The sequence below is a fragment of the Bufo gargarizans genome, chromosome 2 (assembly GCF_014858855.1).
Source record: "Bufo gargarizans isolate SCDJY-AF-19 chromosome 2, ASM1485885v1, whole genome shotgun sequence".
In the NCBI taxonomy this organism is placed as follows: Eukaryota; Metazoa; Chordata; class Amphibia; order Anura; family Bufonidae; genus Bufo; species Bufo gargarizans.
This window is the reverse complement of record NC_058081.1, coordinates 498,420,994-498,448,626: the sequence shown is the minus strand read 5'-3', so window position 1 is coordinate 498,448,626 and position 27,633 is coordinate 498,420,994. Positions and strand designations below refer to the sequence as shown.

Here is a 27,633-nt window from a genome sequence, read left to right as displayed (position 1 = left end):
TGGCTCCGATGAGCCAAAGCCACCACCTCACGAAGTCTCGCAAGACCCCGCGCAACAACCTCGCAAATCAATCTGCACTGCAAAAGAGAATAGCCACACAATTAGGTCTTGCACATCCGAGCACCACGCAGATGATTGTGGAACAAACCCATGGGGGGGTTCCCAGGTCTATAATTTGTCCTGTGGCCCACAAGATTCTAGTCACATCCCTGGCAGCTGGGGCAGGAGACCAGAGGCCAGCTGAGAAGCCTTTGCATCATACAGTTATCCATTCAGGAGAATGCTGAAGATGGATTCTCCTTAGCAGCCATCAGTTAGAGGGGTAGACTTCACCTACAGTATTTTAATCTAAATGTAAATATTTAATTAATAAAGTGTATTACAAATGTTCCTACACTCACTGTCCCTACACATTAAAAAATGACAGCTACATGTCAAGCACAGGTATAGGTGGCAGTAGATCCACAGAGGGAATCTCCCATGATGCCATTAAGCTCCTGTGTCCGGTTTCCCAAAGGATCATTCATGGCAGGGGTAATGCTGGAGACACTGGGATAGTGTTTGGGTTCCTCAGCTGCTGAGCTTTCACGTGCTGCATTCCTGACTCATTCCAGATGTGTGAGGGGGGAAAATCCACTACAGTCATAAGTCAAGACAAGTAGAAGAAGCTTCAGAGATCCTAGAAGCTGGCTACTGGAGGCAGGAGCTGCTCCCAGGAGAAAGAGAAGAATCCAGACCCTAGAATCTGCCCAGGAGAACAGGTCATGTTCATCCAGTCCTGCCTGTTATCAGTCCTGCTGCTCTATGTGGATGCCAACTTCACCAGCAAGTGGCACCGAGGTAAGAGATCAAGTGTTTCCACCTCCAGTCCTCGGCACTAAAGGGGTTAATAAAAAATAATCATTGTATTGTGTTTTAGCGCTTTAATTCTTGACCATTTTTAAGATCTCTGTTTAATGTCAATGAACAGAAACCTTCTTGTTTACATCCAGCAGCTGAAAACCTGCGCAGAACCTAATATGTCTTCACATCTGAGGGTTTGGCACACTACTGTGATAGTTTGTTACAATGTATCAGTGCAGGTAAAATATAGGAGTCCACGTATACATGAGTTCAGACTGTCTACCTTACATAGGGTTAGGGTAATAGACTGGATACAACTGTAACAAACCCTCAGCTATAAGAAGCTATATTAAATCTGTATATGTGTTCAACCACTGGATAATCAGTGTTCCCATTTACTGACAGGAAGCAGAAATCTTGAAAATGAAACAAAAATTATACCAGAAAGTTGTAGAACTTGTCATTATACCATTATTGTAAATTGAACTTTACTGACCTAATAATGTCACTGAGGGGTTATGTCATTTTATATATGTTTCATAGTCGTGTGTGTGCATATAATATAGATCCAGATGTAGCAGAGCTAAGATAACCTAGAAGATCTATGTAAAGCCAGTCTGTTGTGCCAGAAGACAGACTCATTGGGGGTCATTTATCATAGATCAGAGTTTTACGCCGGTCTATGATTCCCCCTGGGCTGATGATGGAGGATGTTCCGAATTTACGACAAGGCGCAGGCGCATGACCACTGCCACCAAGGCAAAAGATTAGTCAGCAGTGGTGACCTGCATGTGGACAGCACATCACCCCTCCGGTCCAGAGGGAGAGAGTAGCTTGGTGCTGGAATGGGAGGAATGGTGACTGGTGAATAGTTTTTTTTACCACTACACCCTGTCTGACCATATGAAAAAGGCTTCCGAGTCTCAGGGAACCTCATTAAATGTCAAATTCCACTCTGCTACATTTACATGTGTATCTATATGTATTGCAGAAGCCTTCTCTGATAATGACAGGTGTAATTTTAACAACACACGCCCATCCTACTGGGAATGCAGTGTAACTTTCTATGCCATTGCAGATTGGTATGCCATGCAGTCACCCAGGAAAGCTGGGTGCCAATTATTATGGGAACTGGAATGAATGCTATAAGTAGCCGTCAAACAGAATATAATGTTAGACTTTACTGAGCTAAGGATTTAGGTGTCTACGTGACTATATCATGAATGATAACCATAAAAGACTGTACAATGACATACTCAGCCCTGCTACATCAACACGATCCCCAGTTCTATGGATTTACTATTTTTGATTCCTCTTATTTCCAGCCTGGCGTCAGCTGAAATGCTGGTTTGATATAAGTCACTTCTAGCACTGACATCTATAATTAGTTTTACAGAGAGAATATTGGGAGGAGGCAAATATATATTTCCGGCTGTGCCTTGTGACAGCAGCAACATCCACCCAAAAATGAATACTTTCACTTTATTAAATGTGAGCCAGCAGCGGTCACAGTATCGCAAATAGGGTTTAAAAAAAAAAAAAAAAAGAAGAAGCGCTCCGAAGTGGTCCTTTAATGTCTTGAATACAAATTAGCTCATACCAGTCACCCATCTTTAGTGTACAACCACGTGGCACGGCCATCTGGTGGTTGCAATGAGGCACCACTGCAGTCACGGTATGCCACGCAGCGGGTTCTGATTAAAGGGTATCTGTCGGCAGATTTGTACCTATGTTGTATGTGCACTTGGCAGCTAAAGGAATCTGTGTTGGTTCCATGTTCATATGTGCCCGCATTGCTGAGATACATTATGTTTTAATATATGCAAATGAGACTCTAGGAGCAACAGGGGCGTTGCCGTTACACCTAGAGGCTACACTTTTTCTGCAACGCCCTCTGCACTTTGATTGACAGGGCTAAGCATGATGACGTTTTCATTACCTTTTGTAGAGAAGGGTCGGCACTGCCAAGATGTATGCGGTACACGAGTCGATGGGGAGGCGTCCCAAAACTTACAATAAAGAAGAAAGGACCGGCACTCGCAATGATTTTTCAATGATGCTGTAGTTTATTCAGTCACTGAATAAACTACAGCATCATTGAAAAATCATTGCGAGTGCCGGTCCTTTCTTCTTTATTGTTTTCATTACCTTGTCCTATCAATCAAAGTGCAGAGGGTGCAGAAGTAGCAGAGAGAGCAGAGCCTCTAGGTGTAATGGGAACGCCCCCGTTGCTCCTAGAGGCTCATTTGCATATATTAAAACTTCATCTTTCTTACCAATGGGGGCACTTATGAAAATGGGACCAACACAGAGATGCCTTCAGCTGCCAAGTGCACAACAGGTCAGCCAGTGTCATAGGTACAAATCTGCCTCTGCCCTTTAGACCAGTGAAGACTGCACTATTTTGTAGGTCTGCATTGTTAATGGCTGCGCATCGCCTTCAATACTGCACCGCCATTAACAATAAAGACCATGTGTTTGACTTCAGCACGGCGCCGCATCAACCGCATCAGCAGTGAATGAGATTTGACAAACCTCACTTACACTTTGCCATGCGGATTTTGAATCTACAGCACGTCAATTGTCTGTGCGGATTACACTTTTTGCCATGCAAGGGGTGAGATGTTGAAAAAAATTGCATCAAAATCCACAAGTAAAACATGCAGATTGTGGTCTGGAAATGCACACAAAATTCTGTCTGACAATTGACAACCCGCACCCATGTGCACATACCCTAAGGCCGAATGCACACAGCCTTGCGCTCCTGCTCTGAACAGGAATCCAGGCCGTGTTACCACAGACCGCTCTCGGCCGCGGAACACTGCCGTGTGCATTTGGCCTTAGACAGCACTGCTTCACGATTGTTGGCTGGGTGAGAAGTGTTCTCATTGAAGAGATACTGTGGTATAGAGGGGCTAATTTTTCAGGCAATGCTCCATGGGAAAAAAATATGCTAATTAACTAATGCTGGTGTGAAGAGTATCCCCCCGCCCCCCCCCCCCCCCCCCCCTTGAGGACTGTCTTGAATTAGACTGACACTACACCTTGTATGCACATCGGGTTTAGGTTCAGTACAATTGATGAGATTTAAAAAAGGTCACCATGACCAAAACGTCATCATCATCATGCTTAGAAACAATTCTTGAAATGATGAATGTTTTCCCTTTTTCATTTTGTTTTTTTTTGCTGAAACAATGGAAATTATGTACAAATATCTTTTCAAAGATTAAAAAATATCTCATTTTGATTCACATTGACGTGTGCACTGAATCCATTCAATACTCAAATTGGGTTGAAGAACCCTTCTTGGTTGCACCGCACCCTACATTTGGTGAGCTTTTCCAATATATCTCCAATATCACTAGTGTACGCCATCAGAGGGGCATTGCTAGGGTCTCAAAGGATCCAGGGCCCAAGCCCCAATGAATATGGCCCAGTTCTCTAAGGCTACTTTCAGACTGTTCTGGCGGGGGAGCAGCCTGCCGGATCCTTGCTACCGCTAGTGCACCGTGCCGCCGGATGTCCACTCCAGCCCCATTCACTATAATTGGGCGGGCCGGAGGTCCGGTCGCAGCACGGCAAACATGCCGAGAGGCGGCTGGAATAAAACTGCAGCATGCTGTGGTTTTTTTCAGCCCACCTCTTTGCATGTTTGCCGTGCTGCGGCCGATCCTCCGGCCCGCCCAATTATAGTGAATGGGGCTGGAACGGACTCCGGCGGCCTGGTGCGCTAGCGGTAGCACTGATCCGGCAGGTTGCTCACCCGCCAGAACAGCCTGCCGGAGAAGACTACCTCTAGTGTGAAAGTAGCCTAAGTCGACCCTTCCCACGCACCGCTGCATTTTGCTGTACTCGCTATACAGCAGAATATACCTGTCACATCCAGTGCCTCCAGGTGACGCCTCCTCTGATGTAGATCTTCTCTGTCATCATCTTCAGCACTCGGTCCAGACAACTTCTTTCAGCTGCACCTCGTCTCTACAGAGTGTGACACACGGACAGCTGCTCGCTGTGCCCACCAATACCCCCAAATACTATCCTGAATAAAAATTAGTGCTGTACAGATAGCTCCCCCCCCCCCCTCATAGTAATAGTGCTCCTCATAGTCCCACCAGTAGTAATTCCCTTCTAGAATGTCCTCATTAGTAATACTGCCCCCTACAGTGCCCTGAACAGTGATACTGCTCCCCAAGAGTGCCCCCATTAGTAGAAGAGCCCTCCAGTATTAATAATGCCCTCACAGACCCCCCAGTAGTAATAAGGCCCACATAGCGCTCTTTGTAGAAATAAGGTGGATCTATAAGTCGCTCCTACAGAGTAATAAGAACGCCCAATGTCCCCTGGATTTAAAATGCCACCACAGTGCCCCCAGTATTTATATTGCCCCCTCCTGTTATAATGCTCTCCCCTGCAGTGCCCCTTGTAGTTGTATTCCTCCTCTCAGTGTCCTCACAAATTATAATTCCTTACCCCCACCATTATTTTAAAGATCTCTGCTTGCTGCCAGTGAATGGAAACATCCCTGATTTAATTAAGTGACTGGATACCTGCCCTAATCATGTGCAGAGCTGATTACAATATATAGCTCTCATACGCTGTAGCAAGCCAAGTTACAGCATCTGGATTTTTTTTTAAAAAAGTGTTCCCATTCACTGACAGCAAGCAGAAATTGCCAAATGTTTAGGCATTGACCCACTAGGAATATTAGAGAGTTGCCTCATTTTTCATTTTACACTGACAAAGCTTCATTTACATAAAATTGGACGATCCAACGTTACATGTTGGAATAATTCTGCCCAGGCAGCAGTCACACATTTAATGCTTTCAATCAAGGCCATTCTGCTGGCAGCTAGACAAGACTTCGAGCGGCCCCTCACTTCCAGAAGCGTCTCCTTTCACAGCATGACATCACTGTATTCTTTGGATCTGGGCTGCAAATGTATTAGAAGCATGCAGCTCCTCCTAAGAAAAGTCTGGATAATGATGCAAGTATTGTGGTTGAGGCAGCAAATATGCATTCATATCGCTCAGCTCTCAGCCCATGCAGGATTATCACAGACCACAGCAGAAAATGAGAACTGTCACCTCCGTCTTTCACAACGGGTCACTTTTGGGTCCATAATTCTGTGGTGACAACTTTCTAAATATTTCTTTATAGTGGCCAGAGCTCCTTTTTCCTGATACAGAGCTCCAAATTCTTTGCATAGTTATGTGATAAAATTCTATCTTCTTGCAGCCACCACTAGAGGGAGCTTACCATATAGAGTAAGCTTGTTAGCTCCCCCTAGTGGTGGCTACAGATGGGTAGAATTTTATTATGTGACTCTATGTCTATACAGGGGATTTGGAGCTCTGTACCAGGAAAATTTGACAGCTGTAAAAATGTATTCGGGAGTTAACTACAAATAAATACCGCTACCTATGAATTCTACTCTGGATGAGTTTGCTCTCAGCTGCTATCTTTATTGAACAGCGCATGTCCCAAGTGTAATAAAAATCTGATAGAAGTGCCAAATGTAAGAGCAGAAGCTAACAGCAGGAGGTAGAATGTAAGGTTGTCAAGTAACAGAACATGGGATCAGTTTTCTTTTTTTCTACCGTATAAACCATGAGGTTTAAAAAGTAGCGCCAGATGTTACCTTCACACCTTCCTAAGCTAGTACTAGTACTTGTACACTTCCTTTCCTATACCACCATATAAAGTGCATACAGCATCCAAATAATGTACAAATAATATCCATCCATCCATCCAACTCATACAATGCATACATAATAAACATACAGTACCCCTACAATGTGCCCAAAATACACATACAACACTTCTACAATGCACACATCATACACATCCAGAACTCATTCAATGCATACATAATACACATACAGCACCCATAAAATACATACATTAAACACATACAGTACACCTACAATGCACACATAATACACATACAGCACACATCAAATACACACATAATACGCACACAGCACTCATACAGTGCAACCATAATATGCATACAGCACCCCTACAATGCACACATAATAAACATACAGCACTTATACAATGCGCACATAATACACATACAGCACCCCTTCAGTGCACATACAATAAAAGCATAGCATCCATAAAATACACACATAATACACATACAGTACACCTACAGGGCACCTGTAATATGCATACAGCACCCCAACAATGCACACATAATAAACATACAGCACTCATACAATGCACACATAATAAACATACAGCACTCATACAATGCACACATAATAAACATACAGCACTCATACAATGCACACATAATAAACATACAGCACTCATACAATGCACACATAATAAACATACAGCACTCATACAATGCACACATAATAAACATACAGCACTCATACAATGCACACATAATAAACATACAGCACTTATACAATGCGCACATAATATACATACAGCACCCCTTCAGTGCACATACAATAAAAGCATAGCATCCATAAAATACACACATAATACACATACAGTGCACCTACAATGCACACATAATACACATACAGCACACATAAAATACACACATAATACGCACACAGCACTCATACAGTGCAACAATAATATGCATACAGCACCCCTACAATGCACCCATAATAAACCTACAGCACTTATACAATGCACACATAATACATATACAGCACTCATACAATGCGCCCATAATACATATACAGCACCCATAATAAACATACTGTACAGTACCCCTTCGATGCACACATAATACAGTGGTCCCTAAGATACGATGGCCTCAGGATACAATATTTTCACCATACAATGGTCTTTTCTGACCCATCGTAAGTTGAAACCAGACTCAACATTCAATGTCTCAGACTCAGATCCAACCAATAAAGGCCACTTTTCTGGTAAATTAGATGTATTAGTTGCCAGTTATCGGCTATTCCTGACTGTTATATGTGAGGACTTGTTTTATCTGTCTTAGTTATCTGCTTATTGTTCTTAAATCTTAATTTTCTTTGGAACCGATTACTCAACCTACAATGGTTTCAACATACAACGGTCCTCCTGGAACCAATTAATATTGTATCTTGAGCGGCCACTGTACACATCTAGCATCCATAAAATATACATATAATACAGAGCAACCATGCAGTGCATACATCATATACATACAGCATCTATAAAATGCATACACACAGTTGAAGAAAACACACAAATCCACCCATGCAATACACATTGAACACCGCCACCATACACATATTCATACAGCTCCCATACATCACTCCCACCATATACAGTGGTCTCTCAGGATATAATGGCCTCATAATACAATATTTTCAACATACAATGGTCTTTTCTGACCCATCGTAAGTTAAAACCAGACTCAACATACAATTTCTCAGACTCAGATCCAACCAATCAAGGTCACTTCTCTGGTAAAATAGCTATATTAGGCTACTTTCACACTTGCAGTAGGCCTTTTCCGGCAGGCTGTTTCGACGGGGGAACAGCCTGCCGGATCTGTGCTACCGCTAGTCCAATGCTGGAAGTCCGGTCCGGCCCCATTCACTATAATAGGGGCGGGCCAGAGGTCCGGCTGCAGCACGGCAAACATACCGAGAGGCGGCCTAACAAAAACTACAGAATGCTTGTTTGCTGTGCTGCAGCTGGACCTCCGGCCCGCACCCATTATAATGAATGGGGCCGGAGCGGACTTCCGCCGGAACAGCCTGCCGGGCCCTGCTACCGCAAGTGTGGAAGTAACCTAACATGGTCAAACGGTTAGTGGCTCTAATTTTTCCAGGAGCGCCATTCGTACACACCCTTATCAAAATGTATGGGGTCCATGCACATGTGCACTAAGGATTTTGTGTATTTTCCTAATATATGATAGCATTGTGGTGCACTCTTTCTTTAAATGGGTTGTATAGGATGAGAAACAGAACTGCCTCGTTTTCCCTCCAGAAACAGCTCCACGGAAAAGGCTAGCCTTAGTTGCTAGTTAGCAGCTATCCCTGACTGTTATATGTAAGGAATTATCTGTCTTAGTTATCTGCTTATTTTCTTTAAATCTTAATTTTCTCTTATATTGGATGAAATTTTGGGGCTATCACGGTCCCTCAGGTGACTGATGTCAGGAAATCAAGGAGGTTGGCTGAGCGTGGAGGAATCTAACAGCCTCCTTGATTTCTCTTGATTCAGTGTTGATGGGGTTAATGACCACTTCCCTTTTCTCAGCTGTTGCTCAGTGGTCATCAGTCCTACCTTTTATAGTCTAACGCCACCCTTCTGACTATGCGGTAGATAGCTTCATTTTGGGTTTGGCTGAGCTGGTGTGAGTTTGTCTCTGGTGTTCCTGCTCGTCCGTCTCTACAGAAGTTAAGTGTTGCGTTTGTTTGATTTTATTATATTCCCTGTTGTTTGTATCTGGGCCTGAGGAATGGGTTGTCTCTGGTCCTAACCTTTTCCAGGGCCTTATAGGGATATAAAGGCCTAGGTATCCTGCATATGAATATTCCTACCCTCAGAGTCTATTCATATTGATATGAAGTCAGGGCCCGGATTAGGGTTGTCTAGGAGGTGACTTGTTTCTTCCCTAGTTTCCAGGCCCAGTTACTGTTCCCCTTCCCTCCTGTGTTCAGTATGGAGTTTTTACCCCACACTGATCGTGAGAGGGGCTTTGGAACCAATTACTCAAGTTATGCTACAATGGTTTGAACATACAATGGTCGTCCAAGGACCAAATAATATTGTAACTTGAGGGACCACTTGTACATATGCACTCATGTACTTTACAGCACCTACATAATACACACAGAGCATCCCTAGCTATACCCATACAGTCCTTATACAACACTCATACATACAGAACACCCCCTACATAAAGCATAATATAAACATCACCTCCACCATACACCTACAGTACTCATACTGCACCACCATCATACACAAACAGCAACTATACAGCATACGTACAGCACATAATGCCCATACTGCACCTCCACAATATGCATACAGTATTCAAAACAGAAGACATAGATATAGCAACCATACATGAACAATACATTACACTTCCAGCAGCCCGAATACGGTACCTATGCCATAAACATGCAATGGACAAACACCCCTCCCCATGAACAGAGAGCATCCTTACAATAAAAACTCAGTACTCTCAACATGCACATGTAGAAACCCATCCTACATATGGCTCCCATACAGTACACTGACAGATACTGCATCCACACAGTACCCTGCCCTAAAGCTAACCATACGTAAATGTGTAGCTACTGAAATAGCTCTGTAGATACTCATATTGATCTCGACCACGTACATGAACACCATTATACTAGTGCTGTAAGAGAACACGTTGTGATGAGGAATCGTACAGAATATAATAAGGTCTTATAACATTCCGTGTGGAAGAGATTTTTCCATCTCTAAATTGGTTTAGAAAGTTTCTCTCCAGTCCAGAGTCTATCTGCGCTTTCTGCCAGCAATCATATTTTTTCCTCTCTGAGTTCAACGACCTGAACCACACAATATTTCTAGTAGGGTATAGTAGAGACTGGCAGAGCCTATGATTGAGCCAGTATGGATTATGGCCATATTGGGGTATAGGGACGCCCTAAATGGGTGCAACTGACATGGTTTTGTACAAGTAACAGGATGGCCTAGAATGCAAGGAATTTCAGTGGACGTCTATTTTCTCTGGTATGGGCTCACAGTGCAGAAGTCACTCTAGTATAAATTTACTGAAGACATTGAGGCCTTTTATTCCATTTCTATTGTCTCTTTTGCAAAATTGTGGTCCGATGACCCTATTTAAATTGTGGTCCGATGACCCTATTTAAATTTCTCAACTCCAGTCCTCAAATCCATGGAAAGCTTTATCAATAGTCTGAAATGAACTTTAAAGTGCAACACTAAGAAATTAAACCTCCTAGGACTTACAAAGAAGAAAAGGGACAGCAAAGGAAGTATCAAAAAGAGAACATTACTTTGGGCATTTCCTTACCACCATATGCCTCCATAACAGGAAGGAGTGATATATGTTCAAAGAGCAGTGTAGTGGACCATGAGCCTTATAGAGAATAGGGATGTGACCCTCAAGCCCGTGAAGAGTGGTGTGGCCTTCAAGCCTCAAAAATGAAAACTTGTGCGATTCTCAAGACTTGAAGAAGAAAATGTTACTGTTTCCCACAAGCCCCAGAAGACTACTGCAAAAGGTTAAATATTGCTAAAAGGGTTAATTTACTGTTGCTGAGATAAATGTGATTTATTAGTAAAGCAATTATTTCTTTGTGCGCTGTGTATGCCTAATACCAATGTGTAGGCGTAATATAGTTAACACTTTCAGACCTGTTTAGGTTACCAGGGTGATAACTTACTAACCGGAGGTGGGCTAAGTCTAACTGAAGCAGAGCAGAGCTACAGACAAGACCTACATGTGCAACCTCCTGCACACTAGGCCCAAGTTCAGAGAATCTTTCTCTCTGAGACTAGGGTTGCCAAAGAAGCAACTTTATCATCAGTGTACTACTGAAAGAAAGAGACTACACATCTTAGACAGCTCAGAACCATTGAGGCTGTGCAAGATAACAGCAATAAGGTACAGTACTGCTCATTTATAGCAAAAGCCTTTACTGCTGTGGAAAGGGTTAATTGTCTCTGGTACCCACCAAACGGACTGGCCATTCAGATCTAAATTCGGCACCTCTCAGCCTGGTAATTGTAGAAGAAGAAAGTTGCAAAGTGTTTAGAGTAAAACTCAAGAACTACTACTACCAACATTGCCGCTACTCATACACAGCAACTGGGGAAAAGTAAGCTTTGTGATATACTTCAGGACTGTGCCAATTGCTGCTATATGTACGACTAAAGATAGACTTTATTTATTGCAACCAGTGTTGGGCGAGCATGCTCAGCTGAACACTAATTTTACTCGAGCATCGCGTTGATCGGCACTTCGTGGTGTTCAGCCGAATACCGCAATGCTCCAGTCTCCTCCCCGCATGTTTGTTGGCTGTTACGCAGCCAATAAATGTGCAGGTAAGTACTGCCCTCACTGTAATGCTGTAGCCATGTTGGCTACTCGCTTTACAGTGATTGGCTGGTCGGAACACGTCATCGGGTGCTATATAGCACCTGATGGCACGTGTTCAGCTCAGTCTTAGTCAGGGAGAGCTTTTATTGAAAAAACTTGATAGAGACCCAAAAGTCCTTTTAAGGACTATTGTTGTATCTGCCAGCAATATCTATTTTTAGCGCAACCTGCAATAAATAGCTGGCAATTGTTTGGCCGCTGCAGACAGCGACATTATCTGCGCTATATCTCCTGTCTAACGTGTGCGCAGCCTAAAAATATCTGTGACATCCAGTGTACTTTTTCCGTAGACTGTGTCCGCTGCGGACAGTTACATTACCTGCACTACATCTCCTGTATAACTTTTACGTATCCAAAATATCATTGACATTCAGTCAAATTTTTTGCTGCTAGTGGCAGCGACATTAGCTGCGCTACATCTCCAGTATAACATTAGCGCATCTGAAATATCAGTGACATTCAGTGTAATTTTTTTCGGCGCTGGTGTAACGTGTGTGCAGCCTAAAAATATCTGTGATATCCAGTGTACTTTTTCCGTAGACGGTGTCCTCTGCGGACAGTTACATTACCTGCGCTACATCTCCTGTATAACGTTTGCGTATCCAAAATATCAGTGACATTCAGTCAAATTTTATTGCTGCTGTTGGCAGCAACTTTACCTGCGCTACAGCTCCTGTATAACTTTTGCCCATCCTAAATATCAGTGACTTTTTTTAATATCCGTTGGTGACGGTGATATTACTTGCGCTATACTTCCTGTACAACTTAGTTACATAGTTAATACGGTTGAAAAAAAGACATACGTCCATCAAGTTCAACAAAGGGATAGGTGGGGATGCGAATCCCAAAAGGAATTGAGATTCCGATTTCTACACATATTCATAAGCATTAATGTTTTTTACTTTTAAGAATTTGTCTAAACCCTTTTTGAAACAGTCCACTGTTCCTGCTGTGACCACGTCCTGAGGAAGTCTATTCCACAGATTCACAGTTCTTACAGTAAAGAAGCTTTGACGCTTACGGAGACTGAACTTTTTCCTCTACAATCGGAGGCAGTGGCGCCTTGTCTTTTGAGCGCATTTTACATGGAACAGCTTTTCACAGTATTTTTTGTAGGGCCCATTAATATATTTGTATAGGTTAATCATGTCCCCCCTTAGACGTCTCTTCTCAAGACTAAATAATTTCAGTTCTTTTAATCTTTCTTCTTAACTAAGACCCTCAGTTCCCCTTATTAGTTTAGTTGCTCTCCTCTGTACTTTTTGTGCTTATTAGGCTGCCCTCACTCTTAATGTTTTAGAGGGTCAGCTCAGCAGCAGGCCCTCACCCATAATGTTTTAGAGGGTCACCAGTTGGCCCTCGTCCATAATGTTTTTGAGGGTCACCAGCAGGCCCTAAAGCATAATGTTTTTGAGGGTCACCAGCAGGCCCTCACCCATAATGTTTCTGAGGGTCACCAGTAGGCCCTTGCCTATAATGTTTTTGAGGGTCACCAGCAGGCCCTCACCCATAATGTTTTTGAGGGTCACCAGCAGGCCCTCACCCATAATGTTTTTGAGGGTCACCAGCAGGCTCTCGCCCCTAATGTTTTAGATGGTCAGATCAGCAGCAGGTCCTCGCCCCTAATGTTTTAGAGGGTCAGCTCAGCAGCAGACCCTTACCCCTAATGAGCCTGGCTATTGCCTCCATCCCTTGGCCCCAACTTCTACCCTCTTGCCTTTCACTCTGGCAAATATCCACTATTAAGGGCACCACAACTACCACCAGACAGAAACCATAGAAGGTCACTGGAGTGCCCTAAGGGAAGAAAAGGTGAGCCCACCATTCACTATGCACGTCCCAGGGAGAGGCAAGGTTGAGACTGCCACCATCTCGAAGCCACTACTACTCCTTCCATCCTTGCCTTCCCCCCAGGTTGTTGCATTACATCCTCCTTTATTCGCCATGAGGGAACAAGAATGGGGCTTCCTTGAGATCCCCCCTCCAAGGCCCATAGTAGTCGCAGAGGCTGCTTTTTAGTTTTGTACACCCTTGCTCCAAGAGGTTGTTTCACCCACTATAAAATATTTTCATTGTATAGGTCATAAAAATGAAGCATATTTGCCAGCTACATGCTGTTAAAACCAATCCTGAATATAATTATGACATTTATGTACATAGTATGGTGCCACCTTCTGTTAGTATATAGCAGAGTTTATGACCACTTTATAAGCTGTGTTCTTCAGGTCACACATGCTCAGTCTCTCGCCACATGACCAGGTCTCCTCATAGTGATCCTCTATTTACTGCAGAGAATAGCTAATAGTTTTTTTCCTGCTTGTCAGGGAAAGAGCAGAGGGTCTCTAGATGCATGGAAGCATAGCGGTGAAGACTACTTTTGCAGAGGAAGTAAGAAGGGACTATACTATTAGCTGCCAGAGGGGGGAGGAGGTCTAATATATTTATTGGATTACTGAGATGGGCTCTTCCAGTGGGATTATAGGTAGTATCATGTCAAGACACCATTGCTTAGGGTACCACCACTGATAGGTGCAAGGTGAGCTATGGTTTTGGGATAACTTGCAATTGCTTACTCAGCAGTCCTTAAATTTTTAGCACGGCCATGGCAAGCATACACGTTCCATATGTTTTCTTCGTATTTTGTGTATCTATAACATATGTGCTGCATTCAGATGGATGTGGATTCCACAGTTATCATTATTGCCACGGGTGACAACATCCTCTTGGAAACCATTAATGTGATCACCGCTGAGAGTAGACTGAATTAAACCACCACAGGTGTCCATGTGGATCATGTTTCCTGCCTGCCTGTGATGTTTCTTGATCAAAGGCTCAGTATGACAGCAAATTTACTTAGAAACTGAAAAAAACCACATGGTCTGCAGAAAAAGACCACATGGTCTATCTAGTCTTCCCTTATAATACTACTTATCTTAGGATACACATATGTTTATCCCAGGCATGTTTAAATTCACCTACTGTTGATTTCTCAATCACATCTGCTGGTAGGGAGAAACCCCAATTCAGTTTGGCACCATTCTTCTTTGTGTGTGGCATCACCCTTTGGCAGACTGGCCCTCTCCAAAGGCTTGCACTTGCATCATTAGGTACTGAAGATTTTTCATGGAAATAATTTAATAGAATGGGTTAAAAATAAAGAAGAATCATTACTCGCCTGTAATCAGTGCCATTACCTTTTGTCAATGAAGGGAGCAAGACGTCAGAAGTGGAGACTGTGGCAGTGAAACCTAGGAGGTGAGTAATGATTCTTTTTTTTTTTTTTTTTTTTTTTTTTTTTTTTTTTTAAATAGAATTATTCCCCTGAAAAAACCCTTTAGGACACAAGGCTGGGGCAACTAATTGAATCTAGTCAAATCCATGAAATTGCACCCCTAGTGTCCTGTATGATGTTACATTATAGAATGTGTCCTCAGATTATAGGGATGTCTTCTAATGCTCTTGTTCTCTGAGAGAAACTCTTGGATACCAGAGAAACTCCAAACTGTGAATCTGGCTGAACATGTTGAAGTCAATGACCTGGAATGAACCATTATGTGCTGAACCGAGCGCTCCAAAATGGGAAAAAAAAAAACACAACTGATGAGGTTTGAGATGATGGTGTGACTTGCTGCAGTCATGGGACCCAGGTAAACAGGGATTATGGCAGGCCAGCTGGACTTTTCCATGGTACTAACCACCACTGAGGAGACCCCTGGCATGGAGCATACAATGACACTATTTAACTGCAGCTCCACCCAGTAACACACTGACCGGCTTTTTTTAGGACGTGTCAGTGCCAAAGCTTCCTGCCAGGCAAATATATTTATAATACACTGGCACCAGTCAGAGCTCCAAGGGCGAGGTATGGAAACCTGATGTATGCCCGCTGAATCACACGTTCTTTTTATGACTCCTGTGTTAATTATAGCATAGCCATTAAAAAACTCCTACAAGGTAATGAATCTGCAATTTTTCTAGTATACAGAAATGCCATACAAAATGACTAGAAATAATACAACATACTACAAATGAGAAAGTATCATATTAGACTTCATAGAGGGGTCCTCTGCTCTCGTCCCCCCCTTCATTTGCTAAATACGAGAATGACTGCAAAGAGTGGCTCCCACTGTAAGGAACTCACCTATGGATTTGAATGGACACCATGTAATACCACATGCCTCCAACAGTATGCGCTGCAGGATAAATATGCAGCAATATTTAGTCTCCCCTGGTGGTTAAAATTGATCGCTGAAAGTTTAAAGGGGTTGTTATCCCCTGGAGGCATTTTGGGAAGACCTCCCAGCTTGGTAGACCCGCGGAGGGAGTCATACTTACCTGATCCCTGCTGCTACGTTACAGTTCTTTCACTCCCCCGACTATGCTGCAGCGCTCTGGTCAACATCACCATGATGTCACTGGGTCACGTGACACATGAGGGACACATCACCCCTGCAGCCCATCATTGGTGGCAGCGACCACGTGACCTATGTCAAATCAGATATTGATATGGTGGAGACCTAAGGGCTGAGGCAGAGCCATTTTTTTGTACGTAGCGGGTGCAATGACAGTGAGCTGCGATAGCGCCGTCCCCGTCATTGTACCCCTCAAATGCCGCATTTATACATGATCGTGGCATCCGAGTGTAAAATTAACAAGAAATTATTATTTTTTTTATCAAACTTACCGCCTCCATTTGCTCGCAAAGGGCCGGCTGCCGCCATCTTACTTGAAGATCTCGGCCAAAATCCTGTGCGGAGCGAGATTACATCATTACGGCGGCTGGTGTGGTGACGTAATCTCGCGCCGCACAGGATTTTGGACGAGATCTTCAAGCAAGATGGAGGCTGGCGGCCCATCGAGAGCAAATGGAGGAGGTAAGTTAGATTTTTTTATTTGTTTTTTTATACTATTTCAGGTTAAATCGATTCGCTGACATGACCCACAAGGAAATTCAGCTTCTAGGCAAATCTAATTTATCCTGAAATTCCACTTCGTGAGATTCGATTCGCTCATCTAATTATCAGATCAAACTATTATAATGGAATTTATAAGCTAAAAACATCAACAGGAAGATATTCTCTCATCACAAAATATTTTCTGCCCTGCTACAATTTGTCTGCTTATCTAACAGAGGATTGCCTAGACTGCATACATGTAAATAAGGATGTTCCTATCCACTGACAGCAAACACAGATCTTGAAAATAGTGAGAAATGACCATAAACCCCATTCTTGGGATAGGTGAGGGCCCCAGCAGTCAGGCTTCTACCAGTCAGTTCATTATCCCATATCAGTAGATATTACTTCCTGAAATAACCCCTTTAAGGCTCCATTCACACGTCCGCAAATGGGTCTGCATTGGTTCCGCAATTTTGCGGAATGGGTGCGGACCCATTAATTTTCTATGGGGACGGAATGGATGCAGACAGCACACAGTGTGCTGTCAGCATCCGCATTTGCGGAGCGCGGCCCTGATCTTCAGGTCCGCAGCTCCGCAAAAGATAGAACATGTCCTATTCTTGTCCGCAGCTTCCGGACAAGAATAGGCATTTCTATAGGGGTGCCGGGCGGGTGTGTTGCGGATCCGCAATTTGCGGGTCCGCAACACACCACGGACGTGTGAATGGAGCCTAAGGCTGTAGCTGTCCAGCTAAGACCTGTTCTAGGTTGCTAATATAGCTTATACACTCGCCTAAAGAATTATTAGGAACACCTGTTCTATTTCTCATTAATGCGATTATCTAGTCAACCAATCACATGGCAGTTGCTTCAATGCATGTAGGGTTGTGGTCCTGGTCAAGACAATCTCCTGAACTCCAAACTGAATGTCAGAATGGGAAAGAGAGGTGGGTTACAACAGCAGAAGACCCCACCGGGTACCACTCATCTACACTACAAATAGGAAAAAGAGGCTACAATTTGCACGAGCTCACCAAAATTGGACTGTTGAAGACTGGAAAAATGTTGCTTGGTCTGATGAGTCTCTATTTCTGTTCTGTTGAGACATTCAAATGGTAGAGTCCGAATTTGGCGTAAACAGAATGAGAACATGTATCCATGATGCCTTGTTACCAATGGTGTGGGAGATGTTTTCTGGGCACACTTTAGGCCCCTTAGTGCCAATTGGTCCCGGGCTACCTGAGCATTGTTTCTGACCATGTCCGTCCCTTCATGACCACCATGTACCCATCCTCTGATGGCTACTTCCAGCAGGATAATGCACCATGTCACAAAGCTCGAATCATTTCAAATTGGTTTCTTGAACATGACAATGAGTTCACTGTACTAAAATGGCCCCCACAGTCACCAGATCTCAACCCAATAGAGCATCTTTGGGATGTGGTGGAACGGGAGCTTCGTGCCCTGGATGTGCATCCCTCAAATCTCCATCAACTGCAAGATGCTATCCTATCAATATGGGCCAACATTTCTAAAGAATGCTATCAGCACCTTGTTGAATCAATGCCAAGTAGAATTAAGGCAGTTCTGAAGGCAAAAGGGGTCCAACACCGTATTAGTATGGTGTTCCTAATAATTCTTTAGGTGAGTGTATGTTTATACAGCTAGACCTGCCAATAATCTTATTACAGTTCCTATGTTTGTGTGTTAAAGACAAAAGCAGAGTTATTTACAGTGACTTCATGTTTGGATGTAATATAACTGTTATATTGTGTTCATAGAAGCAGAAAAGATAATATGCCTTTTAAGATTCATTTTATGGATGTGAAGTAAGCTCAATGACACAGCAGAAATAACAGAAAGCAGTGTTAGGCCTCATGCACACAACAGTTTTTTTTTAAAGTCTGCAAAAACGGGGTTCGTAGGTCCGTGATCCGTGTCCGTTTTTTTCTTCCGTGGGTCTTCCTTGATTTTTGGAGGATCCACGGACATGAAGAAAAAATCGTTTTGGTGTCCGCCTGGCCGTGCCGTGGTGACTATGTCGAGAAACTTAACAGTAATTCACTAGGCCTCAAATTTACTGCAGAAATAAATAAAAGATCAATCAATTTTTTAGACCTAACGATTGTCCTGGAAGATGATGGCAGTGTCCGTACAAATATCTATAGAAAGCCCACCTCTACAAATAATTTATTACACTGGGGAAGTCATCACCCAACTACCCTGAAAAAGGGCATCTGAATTGGGCAATACCTTCGAGCCAAAAGGAACTGTTCTACGATCGAAGGGTTTGAAGAAGAGTGTAAATTGCTATATGACAGGTTTTTATCTAGAGGGTACCCCAAAAAAACGTTGCATCTAGCATATAATTGGACCAAAAAGAGTAATAGAACTACCCTACTTTCAAATGATACACAACCAATAAAAAATAAAAACGATAAAATAGTACGGTGTATAGGAAATTATGATGGGCAACATGACAAGATACGCAAAATACTGAGACGGCACTGGCATATACTACTAGCTGACGAAGAGGTGAAAGAAATCATCCCACCAAATCCAGCCATTACATATAGGAGGGGACCAAATGTAAAAGATAAGCTAGTGCATAGTCATTTTACCCAGGCGAATAAACGGGACAAACCCACCTGGCTGAGCACCAAGGGTTCCTATCCATGCGGTGACTGTGTATTCTGCGAAAAAATGATACCAATAAAGGAATTTGTCAATCCTGCAGACAACAAAAAATATCAAATTAAAGAATATATAAATTGTAAGTCTATGGGAGTAGTATATGCCATGCAGTGTAGCTGCCCAAAAATATAAGTGGGCAAAACGACACAGGAGCTTAGGAGGCGTATCTCCAAACATCTCAGTACAATCAACACAATAGGCGAGACTTCCGGTTCCGGCGCCGCCATGTGAGGACGCAGCGCTCAGAGCTCCTGCATGTCGCCGAATACCCTTGTCATTTTGCAGCGCAGGGATCTGCTAACCGATCCTGAGGGACGTCTGACTGACACCACTTACCTGCATTGAGGAGCTGATGGAAAGATACCTCCTCCGTAGCGGGCAGAAGATCACAGGTGCTCAGCTAGCAGCCTCACAGAGCGCGGCAAAAATGGCGGACACTCAGCCACTATTATTTAGGGAGGAGGGCTCTCAGAGCACCCAGGGAGAGGGGTCCCCGTTAGGTGGCTCGGCCACGCTGGACTATAAACAACTAGCCATTGAAGTGGCGTTACGCATAATGCCGGACATCCAGAAAACGCTGGAAACAACAATACTGGCCTCATTTAACTCCCTAAGGGAGGAGGTAAACCAGACCAGCATGCAAGTGGGGGCCCTTGAAAAAGAGTTACGCTCCTTGCAGCAGCAAGCAGGGGACACTGAGGCTGTTTTGAAATCTCAGCAGCATGACCTGGAATACCTGCGGTTTAAAGTTGACGATCTTGAAAACAGGTCACGCCACAATAACCTGAGGGTGGTTGGTTTGCCTGAATCCATTAAACAGCTGGACCTTTTGGATATATGTGAGAGAGAACTGCCTGAGGCCCTGGGCCTAAAGTTTTTCTGTCGAGTGGAGAGGGCCCACAGGATCGGCCCAGATAGAGGAGCTTCTAGGGACTCAAACCCTGAGTCTCCCCGTGGTGGGGATGGGAGGCCTCGTCAGGTTATTTTTAAATTGCTGGACTTCAATGATAAGGTGGCATTACTCCGCAGTTTTCGAAAAAGACGGCATCAGATAACAATCAGGGGCCACAAAATCTTATTGTTTGAGGATTTCTCGGCTGAGGTGGCGAAGAAACGCAAGGCTTTCAGCCCAGTCTGCACTGAGCTATACCACAGAGACATCAGATTTCAGCTTCTTTTTCCGGCGGTATTGAAGATTCACAGAGCAAATGGGGGGACTATTACCTTTAGATCCCCCACTGAGGCAAAGGAGGCCTTGGATGGGATTATGGATGCGGAACCGCATGATGTGCCCCTCTCTCCCCAGCGGTCTACTTTGAAGGACTCTTTGGATCCAGCTGTTCGACGAGGGAATGACCGTTTGCGCAGTGGCCTAGAAAGGCCCTCCAGAAGAGGGCGTTGATACTCAATTTAAAATGTGGTTGGGACTCAATCCTGAGGGGCAGTATTTGTCAGTGTTGCTGACTTTGTTCGAGATTAAGGTTGTTTTGTTATTTTGCTCTGTGCTCCACGCTAAGGCCTTTACTGTTCAGTCGTACAAATTGTTATTGTTTTAGGTCAGATATGTGAGAGCTCTGCCATGGCGGAAAAAAGGAAAGTCCATAACTAGGTTTAGTTACAGCTGCCATCATATAGCTGTATCCGGCCTGGCGGTTTGGCTTCTGCTGCCACTCATCTAGGCAGGGCTATTTGGTTGCTCGTATTTTGGTTTTTGTCCTGTGTTTTTTGTTCTCCTTCCCTCCCTCCTTTCTCCTTCCTTCCTCCCCTCTCCCTTGGCTTTCTCTGCTCAGGGATCCGCACGTGCCAGGGCTACAATGAAAATTATCTCCTGGAATGTCAAGGGTTTGCGCTCCCCGCAGAAGCGGTCAAAGATTTTGCGCCACCTGAAGCGTTTACAACCTGATATAGTTCTCCTGCAGGAGACTCATTTGGAGGATAAAGATTTCTTCCGAATGAAAAAATTCTGGGTAGGTTCCATGTGCGGATCCTCGGCCAGGGAGCGCAAAGCTGGAGTGCTCACATTGTTACATAGGAATTTTTCGGGGAAAATATTATCAGAATCTCATGACAGTGAAGGCAGGTGGCATAGGTTATTAGTGGAAATTGGTGGAATTTCTTATAGCATCCATAATGTGTATGCCCCGAACGATAATAATGCCCCCTTTTACGCTCTTCTGGAGAACAGACTGCATCTGGATGGAACTCACAACAGAATTGTGGGTGGCGATTTTAACTCAGTCGCCTCTGTTCTGGAAGACCGGAAGAGGGATGTAGGGATGGTCAGTTCGCAAAGGCTCTCTGACAAGGTTATACCTCCCTTATTAACCTCTACAGGATTGTATGATACCTGCCGCTCTATACACCCTGATGACAGGGAATATACGCATTTCTCGCATGCGCATAATGTGTGGTCCCGTATTGATTATCTTTTCCTTCCCTTACACATGTCATCTAGGGTGGTCTCCGCTGAAATTCATGACTTACTTATTTCCTATCACTCACCTATTTCCATTTCCCTGCAGGATACCTACCCTAGAGGAACTGATTTTTTATGGCGCTTTCCTTCTTTTCTGGCCAGAGATGACAACTTTAAGGATACACTGCAAGGTTGGTGGTGGGAGTTTCAGGGTGACAATCCCCGAGATGCATCAGATGTTTCGACCCACTGGGAGACTGCTAAAGCGGTCCTGAGGGGTCGAATTCTCAGTTATGTCAGCAATTTGCGCAAGGTGGTAGCTAAACAATACCAGGAGGCTAGCTCGGCCCTTAGACAGGCATACACTCAGTTCCTTCGGGTGGCCACCACTCGGAATAAGGAGGCCTGGATCGCAGCTAGAAACAATTTCGAAGTTTGGGTGGATAAAAGGGAGGCGATGTACAGGTCGGAGTTCCAGACAGATCTGTTTAGATTTGGGAATAAGTCAGGCAAAATGTTGGCTAACTTAGCGCGGGGTAGAAGGGCTCCTACAGTCATTACAGCTCTGAAAGAGGAGGGGGGAGTGACCCAAACAAATCCTAAGTTGATAAATGATTTGCTGGGAAAATACTATGAGCGTCTCTACAGTGACACTCCAGTGGACCCTGAAAAGGGTAGGCGGTTTCTGTCAGACGTTAAATTGCCTTCCCTGACGGAGGAACAACAGGGATCTTTGAATGCGGAAATAACTGCTGAGGAGGTGCTACATACAATACGTTCCTTACATAATGGTAAGGCGCCAGGCCCTGACGGATTCTCAGGAGAATTTTATAAAGTCTTACAGGACCACCTTGCCCCCACGATGACGGATTATTTTAACCATCTTCTGCACACAGGTAGTTTTCCAGCTCATGTTAATGTTGCCCACATTAAACTGATACTTAAACCTAATAAGGACCCGCAAGATCCAGGCTCGTATCGCCCGATATCACTCATTAACCAGGATCTCAAGATATTGACTAAAATATTGGCTGACAGATTGAGTCTCTTAATGCCTGCCCTGGTAGGCCCTTCCCAAGTAGGTTTCATTAAAGGGAGGTCGGGGGTGGCGAATATTAGGAAGGTATTGGCAACATTGGACTGGGTCAGGCGCCGCCCTCAGCCAGCCTGGGCCCCTATTTTGTTGGCTTTAGATGCGGAAAAGGCTTTTGACTCAGTGCGTTGGGACTGGTTGGGGGCGGTGCTAGATAAATTCCAGATTGTTGGGGATATCCGTACCTTTTTGGGAGGTCTTTACTCTAGTCCAGCGGCGCGCATTCACACGGGAGGTTTTTTGTCTCGGGTTTTCCCCCTTCAGAGAGGGACTAGACAGGGCTGTCCGCTTTCCCCCCTTCTTTTTGACCTAGCCATCGAGCCTTTAGCCAGATTTCTAGAGGATTCTGACTTATACAAGGGCATTACCATAGGCAAGAAGGAGGTCAAACTAACCTTGTATGCTGATGATCTTTTGATTTTCATGGATACCCCCCAGCGTCACTTGGGCCCCTTAATGGAGTTCCTGAGTTTTTTTGGGTCCTTCTCGGGGTATAAAATAAACTCGTCTAAAAGTGAGATTCTTGAGCTACACGCCACTAACCCACCGCAGCTTTGGCGGGATGCTGGTCTCTCTTTATCTGTTGTTAAGAAACAGGTTACGTACTTGGGGGTCAAAATCGGTAAGCTCCCGGGGTCACTGTATTTGCTAAATTATCCTCCCCTCATAACGAAAATAATTTCTGAACTAGAGAGATGGCATTCACTCCCCTTATCCCTGCTGGGGAGGTGCCAGCTCATCAAGATGATGAGTTTTTCTAAGCTGCTCTACCCTCTCCAGACGCTTCCGATCCTACTGAAACATACAGATGTCACTGCACTAAATAAGGCTTTTACCAAGTTTTTGTGGTCTGGCAGGCGCCCTCGTATCTCTCTTTCGAAGCTTATTCTATGGAAACCAGAGGGAGGAGTAAAATTCCCGAATATACGGGGATACAATCTAGCATGTCTCATGCGTCACGTATCCGACTGGGTCCACGACACGGATCTTTTCTCTAATAGGGAGGTGGAACAAAATCTGGTTGCCCCATGGAACTTGGTGTCGTGCCTTCACTCTAACCTGTCTGCATCACCTGGGGATATTAAATCTTTGCTTTTATTGAGAGATACGATAGCAACCTGGAAGGCGGTTAGGAAGACATTTAACTTGCCTCATGCAATCTCCAAATGGATGCCGTTATGGGGTCATCCGGACTTCCCTTCCGGAACTAGTTTGAGACCTCCTGAGCTGTGGATATCTAGGGGTTTGACTAGGGCGGAGCATCTGATGCATCTGGGGGACAAACGCTGGCTGACTCCAAAAGAACTGAAGGAAAAATACGCTCTGCCGTATTCCCATTTCCTGCAAATAATGCAGATTGTGGGTTTCTGTTCACATAGATTGCGCGATTTGTCGAAGGAGGCGACCAAAAATTCCTTCGATGAAGTCCTCAGTTTCTCCCCCCAAACAGTTTCTCTCTCTAGGCTGTATAGGGCCTTTTCAGGAAAATTCACGAAGGTCAAGGCTTCCACACTTTTTAAGACATGGGAACACATCACCATGGATGATGAGATTGGGGTAAAGATCCTGGAAGGTTGGAGTAAGGTACGCCAGTGCGTGATAGGTGAGACTTGGCGTGAAACTTTTTTTTAGGATGATGCATCGGGCAATCTATGGTTTTAACTTTCCGGCCTCTCCCCAGTTTCCGGATCGTATCACACATTGTCCCAATTGTAAGTTGGCGGCTACGGATTTCTGGCATGGCATTTGGACGTGTCCTGAGTAGGGATGAGCGAACTCGAACTGTATAGTTCGGGTTCGTACCGAATTTTGGGGTGTCCGTGACACGGACCCGAACCCGGACATTTTCGTAAAAGTTCGGGTTCGGTGTTCGTCGCTTTCTTGGCGCTTTTGTGACGCTTTCTTGGCGCTTTTTGAAAGGCTGCAAAGCAGCCAATCAACAAGCGTCATACTACTTGCCCCAAGAGGCCATCACAGCCATGCCTACTATTGGCATGGCTGTGATTGGCCAGAGCACCATGTGACCCAGCCTCTATTTAAGCTGGAGTCACATAGCGCCGCCCGTCACTCTGCTCTGATTAGCGTAGGGAGAGGTTGCGGCTGCGACAGTAGGGCGAGATTAGGCAGATTAACTCCTCCAAAGGACTTGATTAACTGATCGATCTGCAGCTGTGGATCATTGAGCTGCTGATCCTCAATTGCTCACTGTTTTTAGGCTGCCCAGACCGTTTGTCAGTCACATTTTTCTGGGGTGATCGGCGGCCATTTTGTGTCTTGTGGTGCGCCAGCACAAGCTGCGACCAAGTGCATTTAACCCTCAATGGTGTGGTTGTTTTTTGGCTAAAGCCTACATCAGGGTGAAGCTGTCACACCAAGTGCATTTAACCAGCAATAGTCTGTTCATTTTTTGGCCATATACAAAATCAGGGGCAAGCTACGCCTGTCACCAAGTGCATTTAACCCTCAATGGTGTGGTTGTTTTTTGGCTAAAGCCTACATCAGGGTGAAGCTGTCACACCAAGTGCATTTAACCAGCAATAGTCTGTTCATTTTTTGGCCATATACAAAATCAGGGGCAAGCTGCGCCTGTCACCAAGTGCATTTAACCCTCAATGGTGTGGTTGTTTTCTGGCTAAAGCCTACATCAGGGTGAAGCTGTCACACCAAGTGCATTTAACCAGCAATAGTCTGTTTATTTTTTGGCCATATACTACATCAGGGGCAAGCTGCGCCCGTCACCAAGTGCATTTAACCCTCAGTAGTGTGGTTGGTCAAGCTGTGACACCAAGTGCATTTAACCAGCAATAGTCTGTTCATTTTTTGGCCATATACTACATCAGGGGCAAGCTGCGCCCGTCACCAAGTGCATTTAACCAGCAATAGTGTGGTTATTTTTTGGCCATATCCCAGTCTAATTCTGTCACTAAATCCATACCGGTCACCCAGCGCCTAAATACTAGGCCTCAAATTTATATCCTGCTAAATCTCTCGTTACCGCTGTCCTGTTGTAGCTGGGAAAGTTATTTAGTGTCCGTCAAAGCACATTTTTTGTTCTGGGTTGAAGTACAATTCCCAATTTAGCAATTTCATAATTTAGTGGTTTCTGCTATATCAGAGCTATTTGAAATCTATCCCTAAAAGGGTATATAATATTCAAGGTGCACATTGGGTCATTCAGAATAACTTCACACACACCCGCTACTGTGTATTTTCAAGTCTAATTCTGTCACTAAACCCATACCTGTCACCCAGCGCCTAAATACTAGGCCTCAAATTTATATCCTGCTAAATCTCTCGTTACCGCTGTCCTGTTGTAGCTGGGAAAGTTATTTAGTGTCCGTCAAAGCACATTTTTTGTTCTGGGTTGAAGTACAATTCCCAATTTAGCAATTTCATAATTTAGTGGTTCCTGCTATATCAGAGCTATTTGAAATCTATCCCAAAAAGGGTATATAATATTCAAGGTGCACATAGGGTCATTCAGAATAACTTCACACACACGCTTCTGTGCATTTCCAAGTCTAATTCTGTCACTAAATCCATACCGGTCACCCAGCGCCTAAATACTAGGCCTCAAATTTATATCCCGCTGAATTTGAATACAATACATTGGGCCAAATAATATATTTGTTGTTGTGGTGAACCATAACAATGAGAAAAACATCTAGTAAGGGACGCGGACGTGGACATGGTCGTGGTGGTGTTAGTGGACCCTCTGGTGCTGGGAGAGGACGTGGCCGTTCTGCCACATCCACACGTCCTAGTGTACCAACTACCTCAGGTCCCAGTAGCCGCCAGAATTTACAGCGATATATGGTGGGGCCCAATGCCGTTCTAAGGATGGTAAGGCCTGAGCAGGTACAGGCATTAGTCAATTGGGTGGCCGACAGTGGATCCAGCACGTTCACATTATCTCCCACCCAGTCTTCTGCAGAAAGCGCACAGATGGCGCCTGAAAACCAACCCCATCAGTCTGTCACATCACCCCCATGCATACCAGGGAAACTGTCTCAGCCTCAAGTTATGCAGCAGTCTCTTATGCTGTTTGAAGACTCCGCTGGCAGGGTTTCCCAAGGGCATCCACCTAGCCCTTCCCCAGCGGTGAAAGACATAGAATGCACTGACGCACAACCACTTATGTTTCCTGATGATGAGGACATGGGAATACCACCTCAGCATGTCTCTGATGATGACGAAACACAGGTGCCAACTGCTGCGTCTTTCTGCAGTGTGCAGACTGAACAGGAGGTCAGGGATCAAGACTGGGTGGAAGACGATGCAGGGGACGATGAGGTCCTAGACCCCACATGGAATGAAGGTCGTGCCACTGACTTTCACAGTTCGGAGGAAGAGGCAGTGGTGAGACCGAGCCAACAGTGTAGCAAAAGAGGGAGCAGTGGGCAAAAGCAGAACACCCGCCGCCAAGAGACTCCGCCTGCTACTGACCGCCGCCATCTGGGACCGAGCACCCCAAAGGCAGCTTCAAGGAGTTCCCTGGCATGGCACTTCTTCAAACAATGTGCTGACGACAAGACCCGAGTGGTTTGCACGCTGTGCCATCAGAGCCTGAAGCGAGGCATTAACGTTCTGAAC

The 27,633-nt window shown here is 44.5% G+C and overlaps 1 protein-coding gene across 1 annotated transcript in view; it reads left to right on the top strand.

Moving 5' to 3' along the window:
• The first annotated feature begins 548 nt into the window (after positions 1-548).
• FAM180A (family with sequence similarity 180 member A) overlaps positions 549-27,633 on the top strand; it is a 48,753-nt gene continuing 21,668 nt past the window's right edge. The window contains exon 1 of the mRNA XM_044277907.1: positions 549-840. Coding sequence (XP_044133842.1) covers positions 765-840 — 76 coding nt within the window. The 5' untranslated portion in view covers positions 549-764. The remainder of the gene's footprint in view (positions 841-27,633) is intronic.